At 38.2% G+C, this 18,157-nt stretch overlaps 1 protein-coding gene across 6 annotated transcripts in view; it reads left to right on the top strand.

Moving 5' to 3' along the window:
• Positions 1-18,157, top strand: part of LOC121654180 (glutamate receptor 3-like) — an 80,862-nt gene that overhangs the window by 41,164 nt on the left and 21,541 nt on the right. For all 6 annotated transcript variants that reach the window (XM_042008183.1, XM_042008182.1, XM_042008186.1 and 3 more), the window contains exons 5-12: positions 7,569-7,622; positions 7,850-8,011; positions 8,343-8,510; positions 8,653-8,757; positions 10,756-10,863; positions 12,648-12,854; positions 14,044-14,417; positions 17,466-17,664. In XM_042008183.1, coding sequence (XP_041864117.1) covers positions 7,569-7,622; positions 7,850-8,011; positions 8,343-8,510; positions 8,653-8,757; positions 10,756-10,863; positions 12,648-12,854; positions 14,044-14,417; positions 17,466-17,664 — 1,377 coding nt within the window. The remainder of the gene's footprint in view (positions 1-7,568; positions 7,623-7,849; positions 8,012-8,342; positions 8,511-8,652; positions 8,758-10,755; positions 10,864-12,647; positions 12,855-14,043; positions 14,418-17,465; positions 17,665-18,157) is intronic.

Below are 18,157 nucleotides of genomic sequence, written 5' to 3'. Positions count from 1 at the left end.
CATCTGTCAGAGTGTTTCTCCAGATGCTCAAGAGTGGCAAGTCACACCCACGTCTCGTGAGAATGATTTCTTATATGAGCTGTGACATCAACACTTGCTTTAATGTAATATCAGCTCCTGTGTAAGTAGGACACACTGTCCCATAAAAGCATCAACAATGAGCCTACTATAAATAGCCTACCCTTCTAGCCTGAGGGAAGATCTCTCATGAAGACAGGAGTAAGCAAACAGAACTGAGATCACTCAGGCATCAGGAAGCCACCGTTCTGGACTTGATGCATTTTTTACGATAATCACTGTGTTCTTTTTGATGCACGCCAGGCTGTTATATGTACTCAGAGAATTAATAATGAATGTGCCGTATATGGAGAAAGACATTTTTTTAGTTTGGGATAATTACTTTAATCGTCAATGTAGCTCTGGTGGTTACAGATTTTATTTGTTGATAAATGTGCTGAGGGGTCTTTTGCTCTTCTGCTTGCTCTCTTAACACCTTTAAAAGCATCAGTTCACTCATCCCTTCAGTAAAGTAAAGACGGAGCGATAACACCTTTAAGGCTTCTCATCAATAATAGAAGCACAGTGGATTTGTTACTTCTCCCAGAGAGGCTCCATCACCTCCAGCCTCCTCCTGCATGGTGGAAAGGCAGAGAGCTGGTGGGAATTAAACCATCGTGTTTGAGCCTCTCTGTCTAGTGCTCTGAAAAGAAATCAGAGTAGTGCTGAGCACCCAGAGGTGTACTGGAATTCCACACGGAGTGAGTAGGATGGGAAAAAGAGATGAAATCTCATGTGTGGATGTTATATAAACCTTGAAATCAAAGTTTGGGTCAAATTGCTTTGTAAGGATTTGATTTCAATGAGATTAGTGGGAGCAGCTGAAACCCTGAGCCGCTGATGGTGCTGTAAGAAGATAGCCAGCCATTAGGTTTCACCCTCTGTGGAGACTGAATCTGAGGACCAAGTCTCACAGTAATGGTCAATAGTTAAGATGTGTTAGATGTGGATGGACTTTTTCTAACTAATACAGACAGTGCCACGTTGTAGGCATTTCTAAAAATGCACATGTATAGTATGTACCACTTGTGATAAAACAATACATGTTAACCACACTGTAACCTTGGCTTCCACCAAGTGTTGACACAGTTTTGACAATTTGTGAGTATAATTTTAATTAAAACATTTTGAAATGAAAACCACTTATGTAACTGATATAAATATAAAAGACTGTGTAGATATTTCAGTACGTGGAGACACATTTTGGTTCATTTCAAGTTCAGCCAGTTTATATGAATCTCGCTACCTCTTCTTATTAAAAGTTTCTTTCTTCTACCACTGAGCACGAGCTGTGTACTGTATGAACCCTTAACCCGAGCTACCAATAAAATATAAAAGACAAGCATTAAAAGTGTATGGGTGATGCCCCAGCTTGAATTTACAAAGCCCAACAAACAAGCTGCTACTACCTGAGAACTGCAGTGTTTTTCTGATTTTGTTGCATTACAACTTGTAATTGAAATGGATATGTTTTGGTTTGTATGTGATGGAACTACTTAAAATTCATTACAACAAATACATTAAATAAAAAGAATAATGGAATATGGCAAACCTGCAAAAGAAAACCAGTCCATTAAAACTTGCTATTCCTGATATAATGATTTTAAAAATTCAGTGCAGTTACCAGTGTTAAAAAGCATCATTCAATGGAAGGTTGATAGCTGATATCAATTATGCCTGTCATTTAATTTCCTTATATTGCAAGAGAATCAATGAATAATGCATGATAACTAATATTTGATTACTTTAATGCATTTCTGCCCTTCATCACACTATCATTGAATAATAATAATAATGATGATGATAATAATAATAATAATAAATCCATTTGCTAAAACAATAGTCAAGGTACCCAAACACACATTTATACATATGTATGGGAAAACCTTCATTTGTAATAAATAGATAGACAGATAGAGAGATGTTACAAAGACTTTCTAGTCTGTTAAACCATAACTAACTTACTGACTTTTATGGGCTTTCATGCTATAAGTAATTATTTTTATTGTGCTGAACTAAATTTAAACTGTAAATGTGCAAAAATCTTTCACACACATAAACCTTGAAAACACATAGTGGTTTAACAGGAGACACTTAATACCTTAGCATGGCCTCGTTAAAGCCCAGAATACAATCCAGCTGAAAGCTCAATCCAGTATTTATCCAATTTAAAGCATGAGAGGAACCCCAGTGTCTACATGTGCCAAATTAAAAGAGACAAATCGCAGAAAAACACAGCTGTAACATCTGTAATATTTATGCATGTTCAAGTTTTATGGCTTTTGACTTATTTCTTGTTCGTCTCAAAGTTGAAAAATATCTTGCACCCTCAAAGGGGTGGACATGTTTTGATCAAATCTTATAATCCCATCCCTCCAAAACAAAACAACAAAATTAACATCAGGTTGTAAGGCAGCCCGAACAGGAAAAATGCCAAAGAAATTAGATAGGATTTTTTTTTTTTTTAGGTGATGCATCTGTACTCGGTCCCTCATTTTCTTTCTCTGCTCTTTGACTATATAAAGAGGACATGGCTAAAGAAAAAGGAAAATGCTGAGTGGAGTAGAGGAGAATTTTGTATTTGCTTGTTTGTTTTGTCGACATCCAAAAGGAGACCCCTGAGAAGTCTGAGTTAAAAGAAAAAATGAAAAACAACATCAAACATATGCAAGTGGGAGAGTTGGCAGGTGCATAACTGCAAGAAGGATATCGAGAGCATTAAAGTTTAATAATCTTTTAGTTTGCTAAAACTGGCATTCAATAAAAAGGGTGTGTGAAGGGTGTAGCTGATGGCTTCTACAGAGGAATCAGCAACTTCAACCAGCAGCCTGGAAAGAAAACTAGACAAAGAGCTTCTACTGTACTTTACAAATTGAATAAACAGTAAGAATAATGTTTTTTTTTTTCATGTCTGTGCATTATATTACAGAATAACACAAGTTGCATTATGTGGCCAACTCCTTTTTGTAGGAAGATTCAGCCTTGTTTTGAAGTTTTACAGAGCAGTTTTTCTCTGATATGCAGCCATGTCCTTCTTTCAGTAAGCAGCCTCTTTGAAAGCTTACTCTTCCCATTTTTAATCGCATAACAATAATCAGCTGACTGGTGTTAAAGGACAGTTATCTTTTCAGGATCCAGTTCTGAAGAAGGCAAGCAACAAATCAATGTAACAAAGAGAAGCCTCGATCAGTTAGGAGAGACTCAAATCCTCTTGAAGGCACTTGGGCAGACATCCAGCTCTGCACAGGACTGTGGCTACAGCCTGCTTAATTAGACTCAACTCCCCCAGGAATATTTAGGCTGATGGTCCTGCAGCTCAGCCCGGCTCAGGCTGCAGAGCACAGACCTGCTCATCCAGACAAGCAGAAGAGAGGACCCCTAAGATGAATACAGATAACCCAAAACAAAGGTTCACCTTTTACTTTCTCCTCTCACAGTGAATTTCTTAGTATGACCTCAACACAAAGGTGAGCACTAATGGGCACATGCAACATGATCTTCTGTGCTGGGTTCGTCTAATAGCTACGATTCATTTGATTGTAACGTGCTGGTGGGAGTTGGAAGATGAAACGCTGGGTTTTATTTTTAGCTACAGTTTAAAACTCAGTTGGTAGGCACGGGTGTGAAGGCATCCTGCTGGTTTACTAAAAGTTTAAAGACTGGACTGCAGTTGTGGGCTGGAGCTAAAACTTAAAGGAATAGTTTGATATTTTAGAAAATTACATTTTTTAAATTCTTCACACTACTGGAAATATCAGTATTTTTCTGTACCACAGTTAGTACCATATTTTGAGCTGCAAACCATGAAATAAGAATTATTGATCATTTCACATTACTTTTGGCAAAAGTGAATATTCTGCTTTCTCAAAGTGTTGAAATATTATTTTTGTTGTGTATCTTGTAGCGTTTGCAAAAAGTTCAGTTTTTCTTGCTAAAATATTCTTAAGATCTTGTGGTCAAAACTTCCCTTTTTACCTCCTGCACTGTGAGCCTGTTGCTGTCATTTCTGGGTACACTAGTTGCTCATCATGAAACAAAATGAGATCCAAATTATGATTCAGGCCCCCTGGCTTTATTGTTTACTGATAAGAACATTAAAAGGAAAGCTTCGAGGACATAGCCCCTTGACTGTCATTTCCATTCAATGCATTAAAAATTCAGCACCCATTCAGAATATTTGGTGCTCCAGGTTCCTTTTTTCCTTTTCAGTTCTCAGGTCCTTCTTCTCCTGTGCTGTTTGATGAGACTTTTTTGTGAGAAATGAATTTTGACAGAGATGCATTTATGAGTCCTGCAACAATAAAAGTGTTTTCTCAGCTGTGGTGGTGCCTGACCTCACTTACATTCCTGGTGGTTTCAAGCAGTCACAAAAAGCACAAAAAATCTCAGGGGACTGTGAAACTGGAGCATCAGGATCCTAAAAATATTTGTTATGCCCACATTTTTTTTCTCCAACAAAACATTGCCAAAAAATAGTAATTAGATCCTAACAAAACAAATTAAATGATCGGCTCATAAGAACTTAAGAAGTGCACATGCAGCACTTGGAGATTAAAACAAGGATTACATTTTTATTTGTGACACAGTGTTATCTTAAACTGTATACTAAATTTAATGTAATTCCACTTCTAATAGGAATTATCTTGTCTGTCTGTTTATTGTTTATTAATTATTATTATTTCACCAATGTGATCTTGTAAATGTTGGTCAAACTCATTTACTAAAGCTTGATTTTAGGAATATAACATCCACTGTAGTTTTAGATATTGCATTCATATCTGTATGATTTTATTTACTTTAAATTGAAGATTTCATCCCAAAAATATGTAGCATTTCTATGCAAAGCATTATAAAATAAACCAAAAAATACAAAAAGGAAGATTGATTAAAGAAAGATGCCATGGAGAAAAAAAACCTAAGAACTCATGGCCAAATAAAATCCTGAACTATTGTTGACAGATTCTTATCTGTCAACAATTTCTTAAAAAAGTTTATTATTCAGCAGGAATTTACAGTGCTGAAAATATGTCTGTTAAAAATTTTCTTATGCAAATGTAATATTGTTGAATAGTGCACAAAAGTAAGAAATACATCCTGAAGGTTGATGTTTCTTTAGATATTTACATATTGTCTGTGGGTTTGGGGGTCCCCAGCCAGAAGCTAATGCTGTTTGGGGGGGCCTTGGCATGGAAAAGTTTGGGAACCCCTGGTGTATATCCATGGCTGACTTTTGACTGTATTCGATTAGACAGGACTGTACAAGATTAAACAGGATCCAAGAAAAATTCCTTGTTTTCTAACATTTCTGAAAGGTAAGAAAAGAAAAATCTGTGAGAAATCTGATATTTTTATCAGCTTTATAATATTCCCTTTTTAGGCTCAGTGCCCACTCAATGACATCTAATGCAGCTGTCAAGAGATTTTCTTCTTTATGGCAGTTAGAACATCATTTGTTAGAAAAGAAATTTAAAAAATAAACTGCATGACAGGTTATGGAGCCATTGTGTATGAAATACATTAAATTTCCAGCTTTAGTATTTGAATCACAGCTGCAGGCATTTGCTGCATTTGACATCGAGCTGTAGTTGAATAATATACGATAAATTTGCTTTACATGCAGTTTAAAATTTTCATCCCCAAGTATTTGCTTGGTGTGCTGTCACCCAAGCTTAACTAAAGCAAGCAATGCATGCTTACAACTGACTGTTCTCCTTCCACCTGGGAAAGGCTAGCACGATGTTGATCTCTTTCTTTTTTGTATTGTCTGGTCACGCTGTTTTCACCATCGCCACCAAAGTAAACTTTCTTTGCGATGGTGAAAACGTCTCCAGTGCTGCTGCTGCATATGCATGGTCCATTTTTGTCAATAACAATTTAACATATTTTCCAGCTTGCCGGACTAGTAAGCCTCTCTTGTTTAGCTTCTTCTCCCTCATCACTGTGCGCTGGCTCGCAGGGATTCAGTGTATTTTTTCCTTGCCAGCAGCTGTAGTTTCAAGATGGCAGGCTGTCATGGCGCTTTCCTACCGGCTAACCCGTCATATGTATAAACAAATCTAAAATTCTTCACTTATGAGAATGTGTCAGATCATTAGCAGAGGTCGTAATACACCAATGATAACACAGATATACATCCAGACATCAATTTTAGCCATTTAACAACAGACAATGTCCATTTTAATGATGTTTTTAATCTATAAACAGCATTAGAACAGTCAGTTTGAAAACATGTCCAGATCGCATGCTCATGCAGAAGTGTGAAATGCTTTATAGCTGAGTGTGTGATAAATGAAAGTTCTAGCCAGTCACTCCAGGCACTGCAGCTTCATTAAGTGCCTTACTACACTTGAGTTGCTGCAGCTCCCACGGATAAAAAGCAAATGAAAAGCTTTTTCAAGACAATTTTGAAGACAATAAGTAGAGAAGGGTTTAGGAGTTCTGCTTGTGAGGTAAATGCAAGAGGTGGAACTTAAAGACTGTGGTGCAGGCACAAAATGTTTGGAATACAATTAAATCAGTTTGCATCTGCAAAGAAGGCAATTGAATTTATTGTTGAAAATGGTAGGCATTATAAACTTGTTACAGACATAGCCTTGAAGCATCATCAAGTTTTACATGACAGCAATGCACAAGTAAATAGTGGGCTTTAAAGTGTGTGGATGTGCATGAAAGCAGACTGCATTCAGATTGCAGCCACTGAGAATTGAACTGACCAGTTGAAGCAATACACGTTTGCATGTCAGACTTAAAAAGAAAATAGCTTCACAGGGATGCTTGTCCCTGTGTAAAAGCAGTCCTTTACAAAATTTCTCCAGTAATATCGCAGTCACTCTGGACACATTTAGATGGTTTTAGCAGTTGAGCATACTTAACAAAACTGTGGAGGAGTGTAGAAAGGGAAAGGACTGGTAAAAAAAAAAAACCCTTCTCCACCCCCGCACTTTCTTTTTGAAGCTTTGTACTTTTGAAATGAAAAAAAGAGCTCTTTCACCAGTGAAAAAGTTTAAAGAAATCAACGGCTGGAGCTCTCTTCATGTCTGCTGGCTCCGACAGGTGCTGCACAACGTTTTGGGTTTAATTAAGTCTCGTATGCGACTGAGACAAGCGGGGCAGGAAGAGGCTGACTGTAGAGCACAGGCAGCAGCAGGAGGAGAGAGGGAGGTCTGCCAGAGCCTTGACCTTATTTTACATGTTGAAATTAATGCAAAGGAACAAGCACTGTCATCGCAGTTCCTACCCACTGTGTGTGTGTGTGTGTGTGTGTGTGTGTGTGTGTGTGTGTGTGTGTGCGTGCGTCTCATGCAAAAACACACAAATGTAAAAAAGTTCTCACATGCTCCCTCCTGCCCTTGCAAATGCTGTACTAAAATGTCTTAATTTTTTCTTTCTTTCAGCCAAGTATTCTTTGCCATCCCTGAATCTCTGCACTCTTAAGTACACTGAGAATACTAAGTATTCTCAGTGTTGTGATACTTGGATGTGACTCATTGTGTGTCCTCTGCAAATTGTAGGTGGTGACCTCAGGAAAGAACAGCAGAGGATACCACTATATCCTTGCCAACCTGGTGAGAGCTAGCAACAACTCAACACAACGCAGTTAAAAAAAGAAGAAAGAAAAATCAGCAACTGCAGTGCTTAGTGTGATGCAATTCAGTAAAAAGAAATGCAAGCCACTCAGTGGTCTAGTTAAACAAGTAGCATGATGGACAAGCTAAAGCAGTTTCTTAACGTTTCTTCTTAATCTTAATGACGCTGTTTGTCATTACCAGCCAATTGTGCTCTTTGCTTTCAGGGTTTCTCCAACATGAGTCTGGACAGGGTCTTTTCTGGTGGGGCCAACATCACAGGCTTCCAGATCATCAGTCCAGACAGCTCCATCGTCCAGCAGTTCCTCCAGCGCTGGGAGCGCTTGGATGAAAGAGAATTTCCAGAAGCCAAAAACACTCCACTGAAGGTCAGTGAAGCATAGCTGCCGATGCTGCAGTTGCGTTTTAACTTCAAAGGCTACCCCCCACACCCCACTGCTCTTCTTCTAAGTTTGTAACTCTGCTGAAACCAGAGAATATCTATCATCATGAATTTTTCCCTGTCATATACTTAAATAACTGCTTTTCCTTGAGTAGAAACAGATCCACATTTTAAATCAGTAACATTATTCTCTTTGTATTCTAAGCACTGTGACTATATGGCGACTGTAGCCATGCTGTGGTGACAGTGTTGTCTTGTGTTGAATCAACATGCTGTCACTTGTGTGTTTTTGAAGCTTTTTGTGGCCTTTTTCTCAGTACACATCAGCACTGACCCATGATGCCATCCTCGTGCTTGTGGAGGCCTTCCGGTATCTTCGGCGCCAGCGAGTGGACGTGTCTCGCAGGGGGAGTGCGGGTGACTGCCTCGCCAACCCTGCCGTGCCCTGGAGCCAAGGCATTGACATAGAGAGAGCTCTCAAAATGGTAGGTCTAAGGGTCCTTACTGTCTTCTGTATTTTACTGATCTGTAATTACATATCTACTATCTACTACTAGTATTAGGAGTTTGTGTACTTACCATATACCTAAAACAGTTTTTAATCATTCTTTTCTTAATGCATGGCAGGTCCAAGTACAAGGTATGACAGGAAACATCCAGTTTGACACATTTGGGCGACGATCTAATTACACCATTGATGTGTATGAGATGAAGCCAGCAGGCCCCAGGAGGGTAAGTGCGCACATAGTATTGAAAACATTTATCATCATTTAGGTAATGTCTTTTTAGACATCCTTTTCAGGATCAGCTTTTTGGTGTAAGTATCAGTATTCTGTGTTCTTAAATCAGTTACATGAATACATTCGATAGTGACTAGCTTTGTGTTAAAGCTTTGCTTTCTTTTCACACGTTGGAAGGACAGAGGCTGCCAATAGCCCCAGTCTTGCAAATCCAACTCAGATAATGAGAATTTCCATTCCCACTAGGATTTTGATATGGGAATTACTCACTAAAAATCAGCTGTTCATAACAGATTGGAGCAAGAAAAAAAAAAAGCAAAAAATTGCAGGATGGCAATAAGATTACGACACAGCTGAAAACTTTGAAATACCATCTTGCATTTTGTGCACAACAGATTAGAGCTGGCAGTTTAGCAATTCATGAAGAGCTACGTTGTGTTTTTTTAATCTAAAATTTGACATTAACAGTCATTCTGGTGAGTTATGACATCATATCTATCACATTTAAATGTGACCTTCTGACATCAGTTTTAGCATGTTAGAAGCTCTGAAATGATTTCTACAAGACGACCTCAATGTCATGATGTTGTTTGGTGAGTTAGCAGCTTTGGCAAATCTGAGACATTCATTTGTTCCTGATATTATGCATGAAAAAAATAAAATAGGTACAAATGAAAGTAAATTTTATGCTAATGTAATGCAGTAGGATCAGCTGTGTGAAGTTAGATACGCTTAATTTTCTTCTGAAGAAATAAATGTCCAAAAAGGAGAAGAGCTATATTCTTGTTTTGTAGCCAATAAACATTTGATTCCAAACTAGTTGAAGTTTTGACACAGATAGAAAAAAGCTGAAGTTTGTACATTTGCCTAAAAGCATGGGCACGTGTCTCGTCTTGTGCCTTGGCTTCCTAAGGGAGCTAGCAAACAAATGTCCACTGGGATGAGGTGCAGTCGCTTGGAAAAGCCATTTAGCTATTTACTTGTCAGCTGTAGCTCTTGTCAGTGTTTGTTAGTTTAGATGCTAAACCACGTCCTTAATACCACTGACAAAACTCTATGCCCCCATTAGCTCGTGAGCCACAGTTAGCACGTTAGCTAGGTTACAAACTCCATCCTGTTTGACTTTTTTCATTTCAGTTGGACTATGATATGCCGATGTATCTGCAGATTTTCACTGTCTCGTGCTTCAACAGCGGCCGGCACTGTGTCATTGGGATTTGTATAAATGGGGAGGCCAAAGGCAAAAACAGTGTTGTCTGAAAAAGACACACACTTACTTACACACAACACTCATGATACCAACACTGTAGCTAGGCCCATGACCCCGAAGTCGCCACAAAAGCTGACACCAAAAAGGGAGCGGCCCCATAATGTCCACATAGCTCAGCTCACAAGACGACAAACATCAGCAGCCTCCATGTCCTGTCTCAGTGTGAGACAATCTGCAGTGACAACAGAGTGAGTACTGTGTGTAATAGCTACCAGAAATGAGAGACTTCTTCTTTGGGTGAACAAAAATAATAAAAAAAGTGAGTGCTGCAGAAATAAACATGAGGCAAGTACCAGAAGCATCTCAGGGTAAGCACACACAGGCTGGTTTTTGTTTTTAGGTTTTTAGGTCTTTTGTGTTGTATGAATAAAGCAGTAAAAAAAAAAGACTGCACTTACTAGATAAGGCATATTTAGGCTTTAAAATTTTTCTTGCTGGTATTAATTTTGTTCGCCTTCCAAAGCTCTATTGGTGCTGCTTTATTGTTATATAAGAGAGCATTTGCCAAGCCAGGAATAGATTACTCCTACTCTCCTCAAGTGTAGCCCAGGTGAAGTAAGAAGCACTACTGCAAGCTTTTTATTAGATCATATATTAAGCATAGCCAAATTATGTCCAGCTGTAGAGATACAGCCGACCACCTCACACATATTTAAACCCCCTACTGTCAAATGTCTTTCTCTTTCCTGTGATAACTGTGAACCTCTGTGTCATTTTCAGATCGGCTACTGGAATGAGTACGAAAAATTTGTATATATAATGGATCAGCAGGTCACCAACGAGTCCTCTTCTGTGGAAAACCGAACAATTGTGGTCACTACTATTATGGTACACTCTTAAGCAGATTTTAAGTGTTTCACCTTAAGATTTCTGCCACTCAAGGTCAAGGTGTCCATTGTTGCAATCTGTCCTGGGAGGGTAGAATTATTTTATTTTCAGTTGCTTTCCATCCACTCACTACATGTTGAAACAGTCGATTCACAAAGAGTGTTTCAACTGTATCCGTGTGGGTGCCAAAGCATTTTGGTTTTTTTATATTACAGAGGGCTGTTGTAGTAGTGACGTCACAATAACGGCTTTGGTAAAGATAACTATAGAGATAAACATCATCATATTCACATTCAGTGCATACGTAAGTAAAAATCTTTCCCTCTCATTAAGTAATCTGTCAGTGAGAGTCAAATGAAATGATCTGCAAATAACAATAATATGAGCTTTCTATACAAACCAATGCATTTGAGTATGCTAGGTTTAGGACTAGACGTAGTGCTAGTTAGACTTGTTACAGTATGCGGGTTAGTAATCATCAGCCATTCTTAAATGTATGATAAGGTGCGCCTTATCTTACATTTAAAACCATGGCTTGTCCTTCCTTCTGACTTTGTCTATTATGTCTACATCTTAGGCAAATTCAGAATGTAATAGTAACGCATCCTCATTTCAGTGTCTGGAAATTCATTGCCATCACAGCTACACTGGTAATAGGTTGTATTTAGAGTATGTAGAGTTAGAGGGACAAACAACGGAAGAGTAGCGTCATTGCATTGTTTCCTGACAGGCATGCTTTTGATTTAATAAAGACAACTATTATTTTAGACACATCACAGCCATCTCATTTACTTCATATTGCTTTTACTACATTTCATGACATGAAAGACAGTACCATATTTAAAGAAAGATGGTTCTTTCATTTTGTTTTATAAAACATTGTACATGATTGCAGAGTTGAGGAGAACTGTGATTTTAAATCATAAATGTATAAAACTTTCAAAGTGTCCACTATCAACGGACAACAGTCTCCTCAAATGATGTGGGATTATCAAACTTTTGAGACTTATCAAGTCAAATAACCTCTGAAAAACATGTACATGCCATGTGCCAAAGTTAAAACGCCATTGCTTAATATTCCAAGGTGACATTGATTCATCTTTAATGGCTAACATGTTTTACATTGTGGGAGAATTTTATTACATTTCCTTGGAATCTGAAGCCCAGAAACAAAATCGGTTGATATAATTAAGCAAAAAGCAGATTATTTTGTTGTTGTGATGTAATGTGAGAGAAGCAGCTTGAGTCAGTGTTAAACTTTATTTCATCATGCAGCTGCTCCTCTGATGCGGTTTGCACATTTTTAAACTTGATATTTGTTAGCTGAACCAATTCATCGCCATATTTTTTGATGACTTTAATCTTTCTGCTGTCACTGACGTTTACTTTATGAACTGGAAAAGTGCTCCATTCAGCTTGGCCTGCCCCCTGTGTCATGCTGATGCAAACTACATGTAACCCCCCCTGCTTACTACCCATTTCCACAGATTTAGATTTTGGATTGAGATAGCAGGAGAAAGCCCGGCAACCTGCTTTGCCTCTTTTATGTGTTTGTCAGAAGTTCTGCTCTTGCAGTTTGCCTGTTGGTCTGTTTCCCCTCAGTGAACATGCCTGTTAATTTAACCTCTGCACTGTTTGTGTTTTTATGTTACTGCCTTTTTTTTTTTTTTTTTGCATGTGTGCATGCTACAGTACCAATTAAGGCCTTTTGTGACCCATGAGGTCTAGCCACTGTGGATGTGCTCTTTCTTTGCTATGAACTCAAAATTATGTCTAATTAACAGGAAGCTCCATATGTGATGTACAAGAAAAACTATATGCAGCTGGAGGGGAATGACAGATATGAAGGCTACTGTGTCGATTTAGCTGCTGAAATTGCAAAACATGTGGGGATAAAATTTAAGCTGTCAATAGTGCCAGATGGGAAATATGGAGCCCGAGATCCAGAGACCAAGACATGGAACGGGATGGTTGGTGAACTGGTTTATGGGGTAAGTGTTAGTCTGTCCTTAAACTCTTGACCTGTTACATAAACCTGATTATATGGAGACCAATATATGTTTGATAATAATTGAACCAAGTACATGCTGTATATCTAATGTAATCAGTTTCACTCAGACCTTCCTTGGTCATGTTAGCTCTTCTAAAGCTAAATTTCACCTCATTCCCTGTCGATGGATGTGAGAACTCATTGGTGAATATAGTCAAAATGTCTTGTTTGATAATTCCCCTGTGTGTCTTTTGAGTGTACACTAGTAGTCTGTTGTATTCATTAAAATGCTAGCAACTGTAAAACCACAAACATTGAATTAAAAACATACAAATGCATTTCATTTTTCTGAGTGAAAATATATTCTGTGGTTTTATCATGCATCTCCTGGATAACTCACACTTGTATTGCCTCTAACAAGATAATATGCATCTTTTATAAGACCTCAGCTGCTGAATGAGTAATGTTAGAAATCTCACTCAACCGACTGCAATGTAAAAGGATCTGCATGCTAACAGTGCAACACTGCAAAATTCTTAGTCTGGCTCCTGCAGTTTCTGCTGCTACAGCTACACCAGGTCTCAGTAGTAAACAGAACAACAGTTACATGCCAACGGTGTGCGTCAACACTGAGTTTGCATTGATGTTTCTTAGCCTCTCAGTTATAAATGAGCAAGTATGAGCAATGGTCAGCTGCTTTTTGACTGAGAACCTTTCTCACTTAATGTAAGTCAATGCAAACATTTGTCAATCCAGTCTCTCATACTAATTGTGTGCCTGTAAGGCATTGCAGAGAATCTTTTAGGGGTGAATTTAAAAAGCTGATTCACATTTCATGAACTGCTTGCATAAGCGTCTCCACCTCTGTCTACTATCCCTCTGCTTGATTCATGAGGGAGATTTGGATTGAGACAAAGACATTAACCAACGCAAATGCTGAGTGACTCATTTTCAAATGGCAGACTCTCTCTCTCTGGCTTCATCAGGGGTCTTTTATTCCGTGTGTACTAAAATACTGCATTTCACTACTTAAAAATGTCTTTTTATGCTATGAATGCATTGTAGAACTTAGTTGCTGTGGTTTGAGCTTGATAAATATATATTCTTTAATAATATTTAAAGCTTTGCTTGGTTATTTATGGTTTCTTCTGTAGAACTGACTCCCCATGTAACTGTTCCCATTTTCACAGAGAGCTGACATAGCTGTGGCTCCACTTACCATAACATTGGTACGGGAGGAGGTGATAGACTTCTCTAAACCCTTCATGAGCTTGGGCATCTCCATTATGATAAAGAAGCCTCAAAAGTCCAAACCAGGGGTGTTTTCCTTCCTGGACCCACTGGCCTATGAGATTTGGATGTGTATAGTTTTTGCCTATATTGGTGTGAGCGTGGTGCTCTTCCTGGTGAGCCGTTTCAGCCCTTATGAGTGGCATCTGGACGAGAACGATGAGGCCAAAGACCCTCAGAGCCCCCCTGACCCTCCGAACGACTTTGGAATTTTTAATAGCCTGTGGTTCTCCCTGGGTGCCTTCATGCAGCAAGGATGCGATATCTCACCAAGGTTGGTTGTTGTTTTCATTCTCCACCACCTCCTAGATGTCCCTGCCATCACTCTGCATTTTATAGTCCCATACATTGATTTCCATCCTGCAATGGTGCATATAGGTTATTTTGAGCTTTGCTATTACTGCTGTTCACCAAACTGCATGCTTCACTTCACTTTCTTCCCTTTTCTTTCTCTGAGCAAGAAGCATCCTTCTACTGAACATCCATTTGTTTTGAAGTTGCATGCTGGCAGTGATGCTCTGCATCCACAAAATAACTTATATCCACCATGCTGAGGGCTGTAAAATGCACAGGGGGTCATTACATTTCATCCATAGTAGCAGCCTGAATTCCTTAAGACTGTTGGAGGGCTACCGTGTTTTTGCTGCATGTCTCATTTTACGGTCATCAACTTGGCGCATATAATGTATTTTGTGTGGGGAAACAACATCATAGTATAACTACATCATGTATTTTCCATATCAGTCATCTAGTCATCTTCTCCATTAATCTATCCCTCCATCCACCTCTTTACTCATCACTGTTGTGATGTCACTGACTTCTTCTATAGATTCCTGCTGATGTCGGTTCTTGTTTGACTGGATAACTCTAGACATGCTGACTGATGACCAAACACAAATAAATTATTCATTATGTAATGCCAGAAAGGGTTTTATTTATGGGGTGTTAAAATGATTTTTTTCCCCTCTTTGTTTAAGGTGAACACTTTGATGCAAAGCATCTAAAATACAAGGAAACATTTATTTAAATAAAGTGTACAGCATGTGTTCTCACTGGAAAAGAAATCAATAATCTAAGTTAAAGTAAGGATTATATTTTTTTACTGCTTATCTAACATGAAATTTAAGTGATCATTTTCAAGCTGTACATAAGGACCACACCTAAAAATTCCTGTCACTACATTTTGAATTCTTAACTGCTCAGAGGGGTGAAACGTATGTGTTACAACATCTGCAGTTTGATGCTGCAGGATGTTAACGTGTCAGTTTTATGAAGAGGTACTGATGAGCTAGCTTTATTTATTTTTTTAAATAATTTGTTACTTTATTTGTCTGCGTAAAAGGAAAAAAGAAAGAAAAATATTATCAATAATAATAATTAAAAAAAATACTTTATTAAATGTAACTGAATTTAATGTGACACGATTTCTGAGTGCCATCATAATAATAAGCTATTTGCAGAGAAGAATAACAAAACCAGTCTTGAAAGCACAGTGGAAGTTTTATTACAGTTTTAAAGGACAAAAATAAATAAATAAATAAATAAATAAATAAATAAAATGCATCCAGCTGAAACAGGGTTGCACAATCAGCCTGGATGTGGTGATAAAGTTGGGACAGCACCGCAGGAAACAGTCATATTTAGAAAAAGTACACAAATTGAGAGAAACAGCTTTAAAGATGAGCTCAAAGCCTAAACTCAAGAATCACCAGAATTAGATGGAGACATCTGCATGTCAGAGCAGTTTGGCTCGTTACACACTGGCTTCAGTTACAATGACTCTCATGGTGCTTTTACTTAAAAATATTTCGATCCTTTATGGTTTAAATTGTGGTAGAGTCTTTTTCATTTATGTTAACTGAAAACCAGCATCTGCTTTATTTAATTAAGAACTGAAGACACACTTATGGTCACATCATTGGAGCATGTTCATTGAATTGTTTGATTTAAGTTAAGGAAAGTTTTCTGTCCTCGCGCTTTAACATCTTTTTGGTCGACATGTTTCCCTTTTTCAACCTTCCTAATTTCTTGATCCAAATTTTAGACACAGCTGACGGGGAACAGTCCACGTTACCTTATAGAAGGAGTTTATAACCTTTACTATTGTTTTGAATGACAGTTCTCATGTTGGGGCCATGTTTTTATGTCTGCTAGATGCAACAGTACTGAACTTTATGCAGATTTGCACACCTCTGTGCCTCCTAATAAAGGCTAAGTCAGCATCCATCTTGCATTCTGTATGTTCTCTAAGATCTCAAGCCAGTAAAACTCAGTCTGATGTTGACTCTTGTCTTATCGCTTGCTCTTTCTGTTTTCTTCCATGCTTCCTCTGAGAATGTACTTTTATGTTTCTTTGCTGAATCAGTTGTGATGCATGTTCAAAACGGCCAATATTTTTGAATATCAGTTTCTGTTGTGTGACGCGATGCTGTACAGCAAATCGCAGGTGTCTCGTGATGCTTCAGGCTAGACAAAACACTTGTGAAATGTGGTTTTGCAGCCTTAGGATGCTGAATGGGCAACGGCAGTTCCAGGAATGTGCATAATGAATGTCAGTATACTATCAAACCAGCACAGGATTTTAAGGTGTGGAATTTTAATGTAGTGTTGCTTTAAGGTCTGCAAGCACTCTTTCAGCTGCAGACTGATTTGCATCTTTAAACTTGTTTGAAAAATTGTTTCAAAAATGCAAATAACATAGTGATTCCACAACATTTCCTCATGATCAAATGAGCAGCTAAAGCTAAAATGTTGTATTATTGAATTCATTTTATTTTATTTTATTTACATCATGAAAGGACGTTAATGAATATCCTTGAAGAATGTTGATTCCATAATTTCTGCCAAGGATCGTACATTAGAGCTTTGTCATTGCAGGTCTGGTGTGAGACTTCAGGGTGCTGGATTTAGGCTGATAATGTGTTGAGTCCTTCTGGCTGTCTGGGATGGCTACTCACCTGAATTACTTCCAAAACTAAATGTGGATGCAGTTATGTTGAGTTAATGAGGCTTATTATTGCTTTCAACAAGTGAATCATTTGCATAGGCAGCTACATTAAGTTAATGATACTTCCATTAAATTAATGTGTTAGCATGGATCACCAGAGACAAACAGATCATTTTACTGTTTAATAGCTAATGGATTAAGTAGGCTGCATTTCCAAAAGTTTAAAATTAAACAGACAAGTCTGAGCTAAACCTCAGAGCTGATGTGCCAAACACAACAAACTGTGTGGAAAATTATTCCTTTCTCCCCCACATGTAGATCTGAGCACGTTGTTCTCATTTATCTCTCTGCTGCTCTTCCTCCTCCTCCTTCCAGGTCTCTGTCTGGTCGTATTGTTGGAGGAGTGTGGTGGTTCTTCACCCTCATCATCATCTCTTCCTACACAGCCAACCTGGCTGCCTTCCTCACAGTGGAGAGGATGGTCTCTCCAATTGAGAGCGCAGAGGATCTGGCTAAACAGACAGAGATTGCCTATGGCACGTTAGATTCAGGTTCCACCAAGGAGTTCTTTAGGGTAAGTGTTTTGGATGGTTGGCAGCTCAGTGTGTAACAAGACCTCTCTAATTCTATGTTGGCCAAAAGCTGAATAAGTCTCCGGAGCTTTACTAGGGTTTTTTGATTTAGTACCTGCCAGGTAATAAATTGAAAGAATAATCAATAAAAGAGCCTAGAACTGTATTTTTCCTTGATACAGCACTTCCAAAGTAGTGAGCCAAACAAAGTTGTAAAACTGCTATATTTGATTCATTCAGTTCATCATAAGAGTGGAACATTGTGTTTTCATATTTAAAAAGGAATTAAATATTACTAAAGTAGAAAATAGCTAAGAGAAATTTGCAAGCGTTTGCATTGTTCAGAGATTTTAAAGAGGCTGGTTTAAAGTAGTCCTCCTGTGACTATCACAGAACTACGTTATGGGATTGTGCTACAGGGAAAGTCCTGCTATCAGCCTGTCCACAAAGCCATTTCGCCTATGAAATTAAATTTGCTTTTCTCTATCAAAATTA

This window comes from Melanotaenia boesemani, chromosome 15 (genome assembly GCF_017639745.1).
Source record: "Melanotaenia boesemani isolate fMelBoe1 chromosome 15, fMelBoe1.pri, whole genome shotgun sequence".
NCBI classification, from domain to species: Eukaryota; Metazoa; Chordata; class Actinopteri; order Atheriniformes; family Melanotaeniidae; genus Melanotaenia; species Melanotaenia boesemani.
This window is presented reverse-complemented; position numbering and strand designations above follow the sequence as displayed.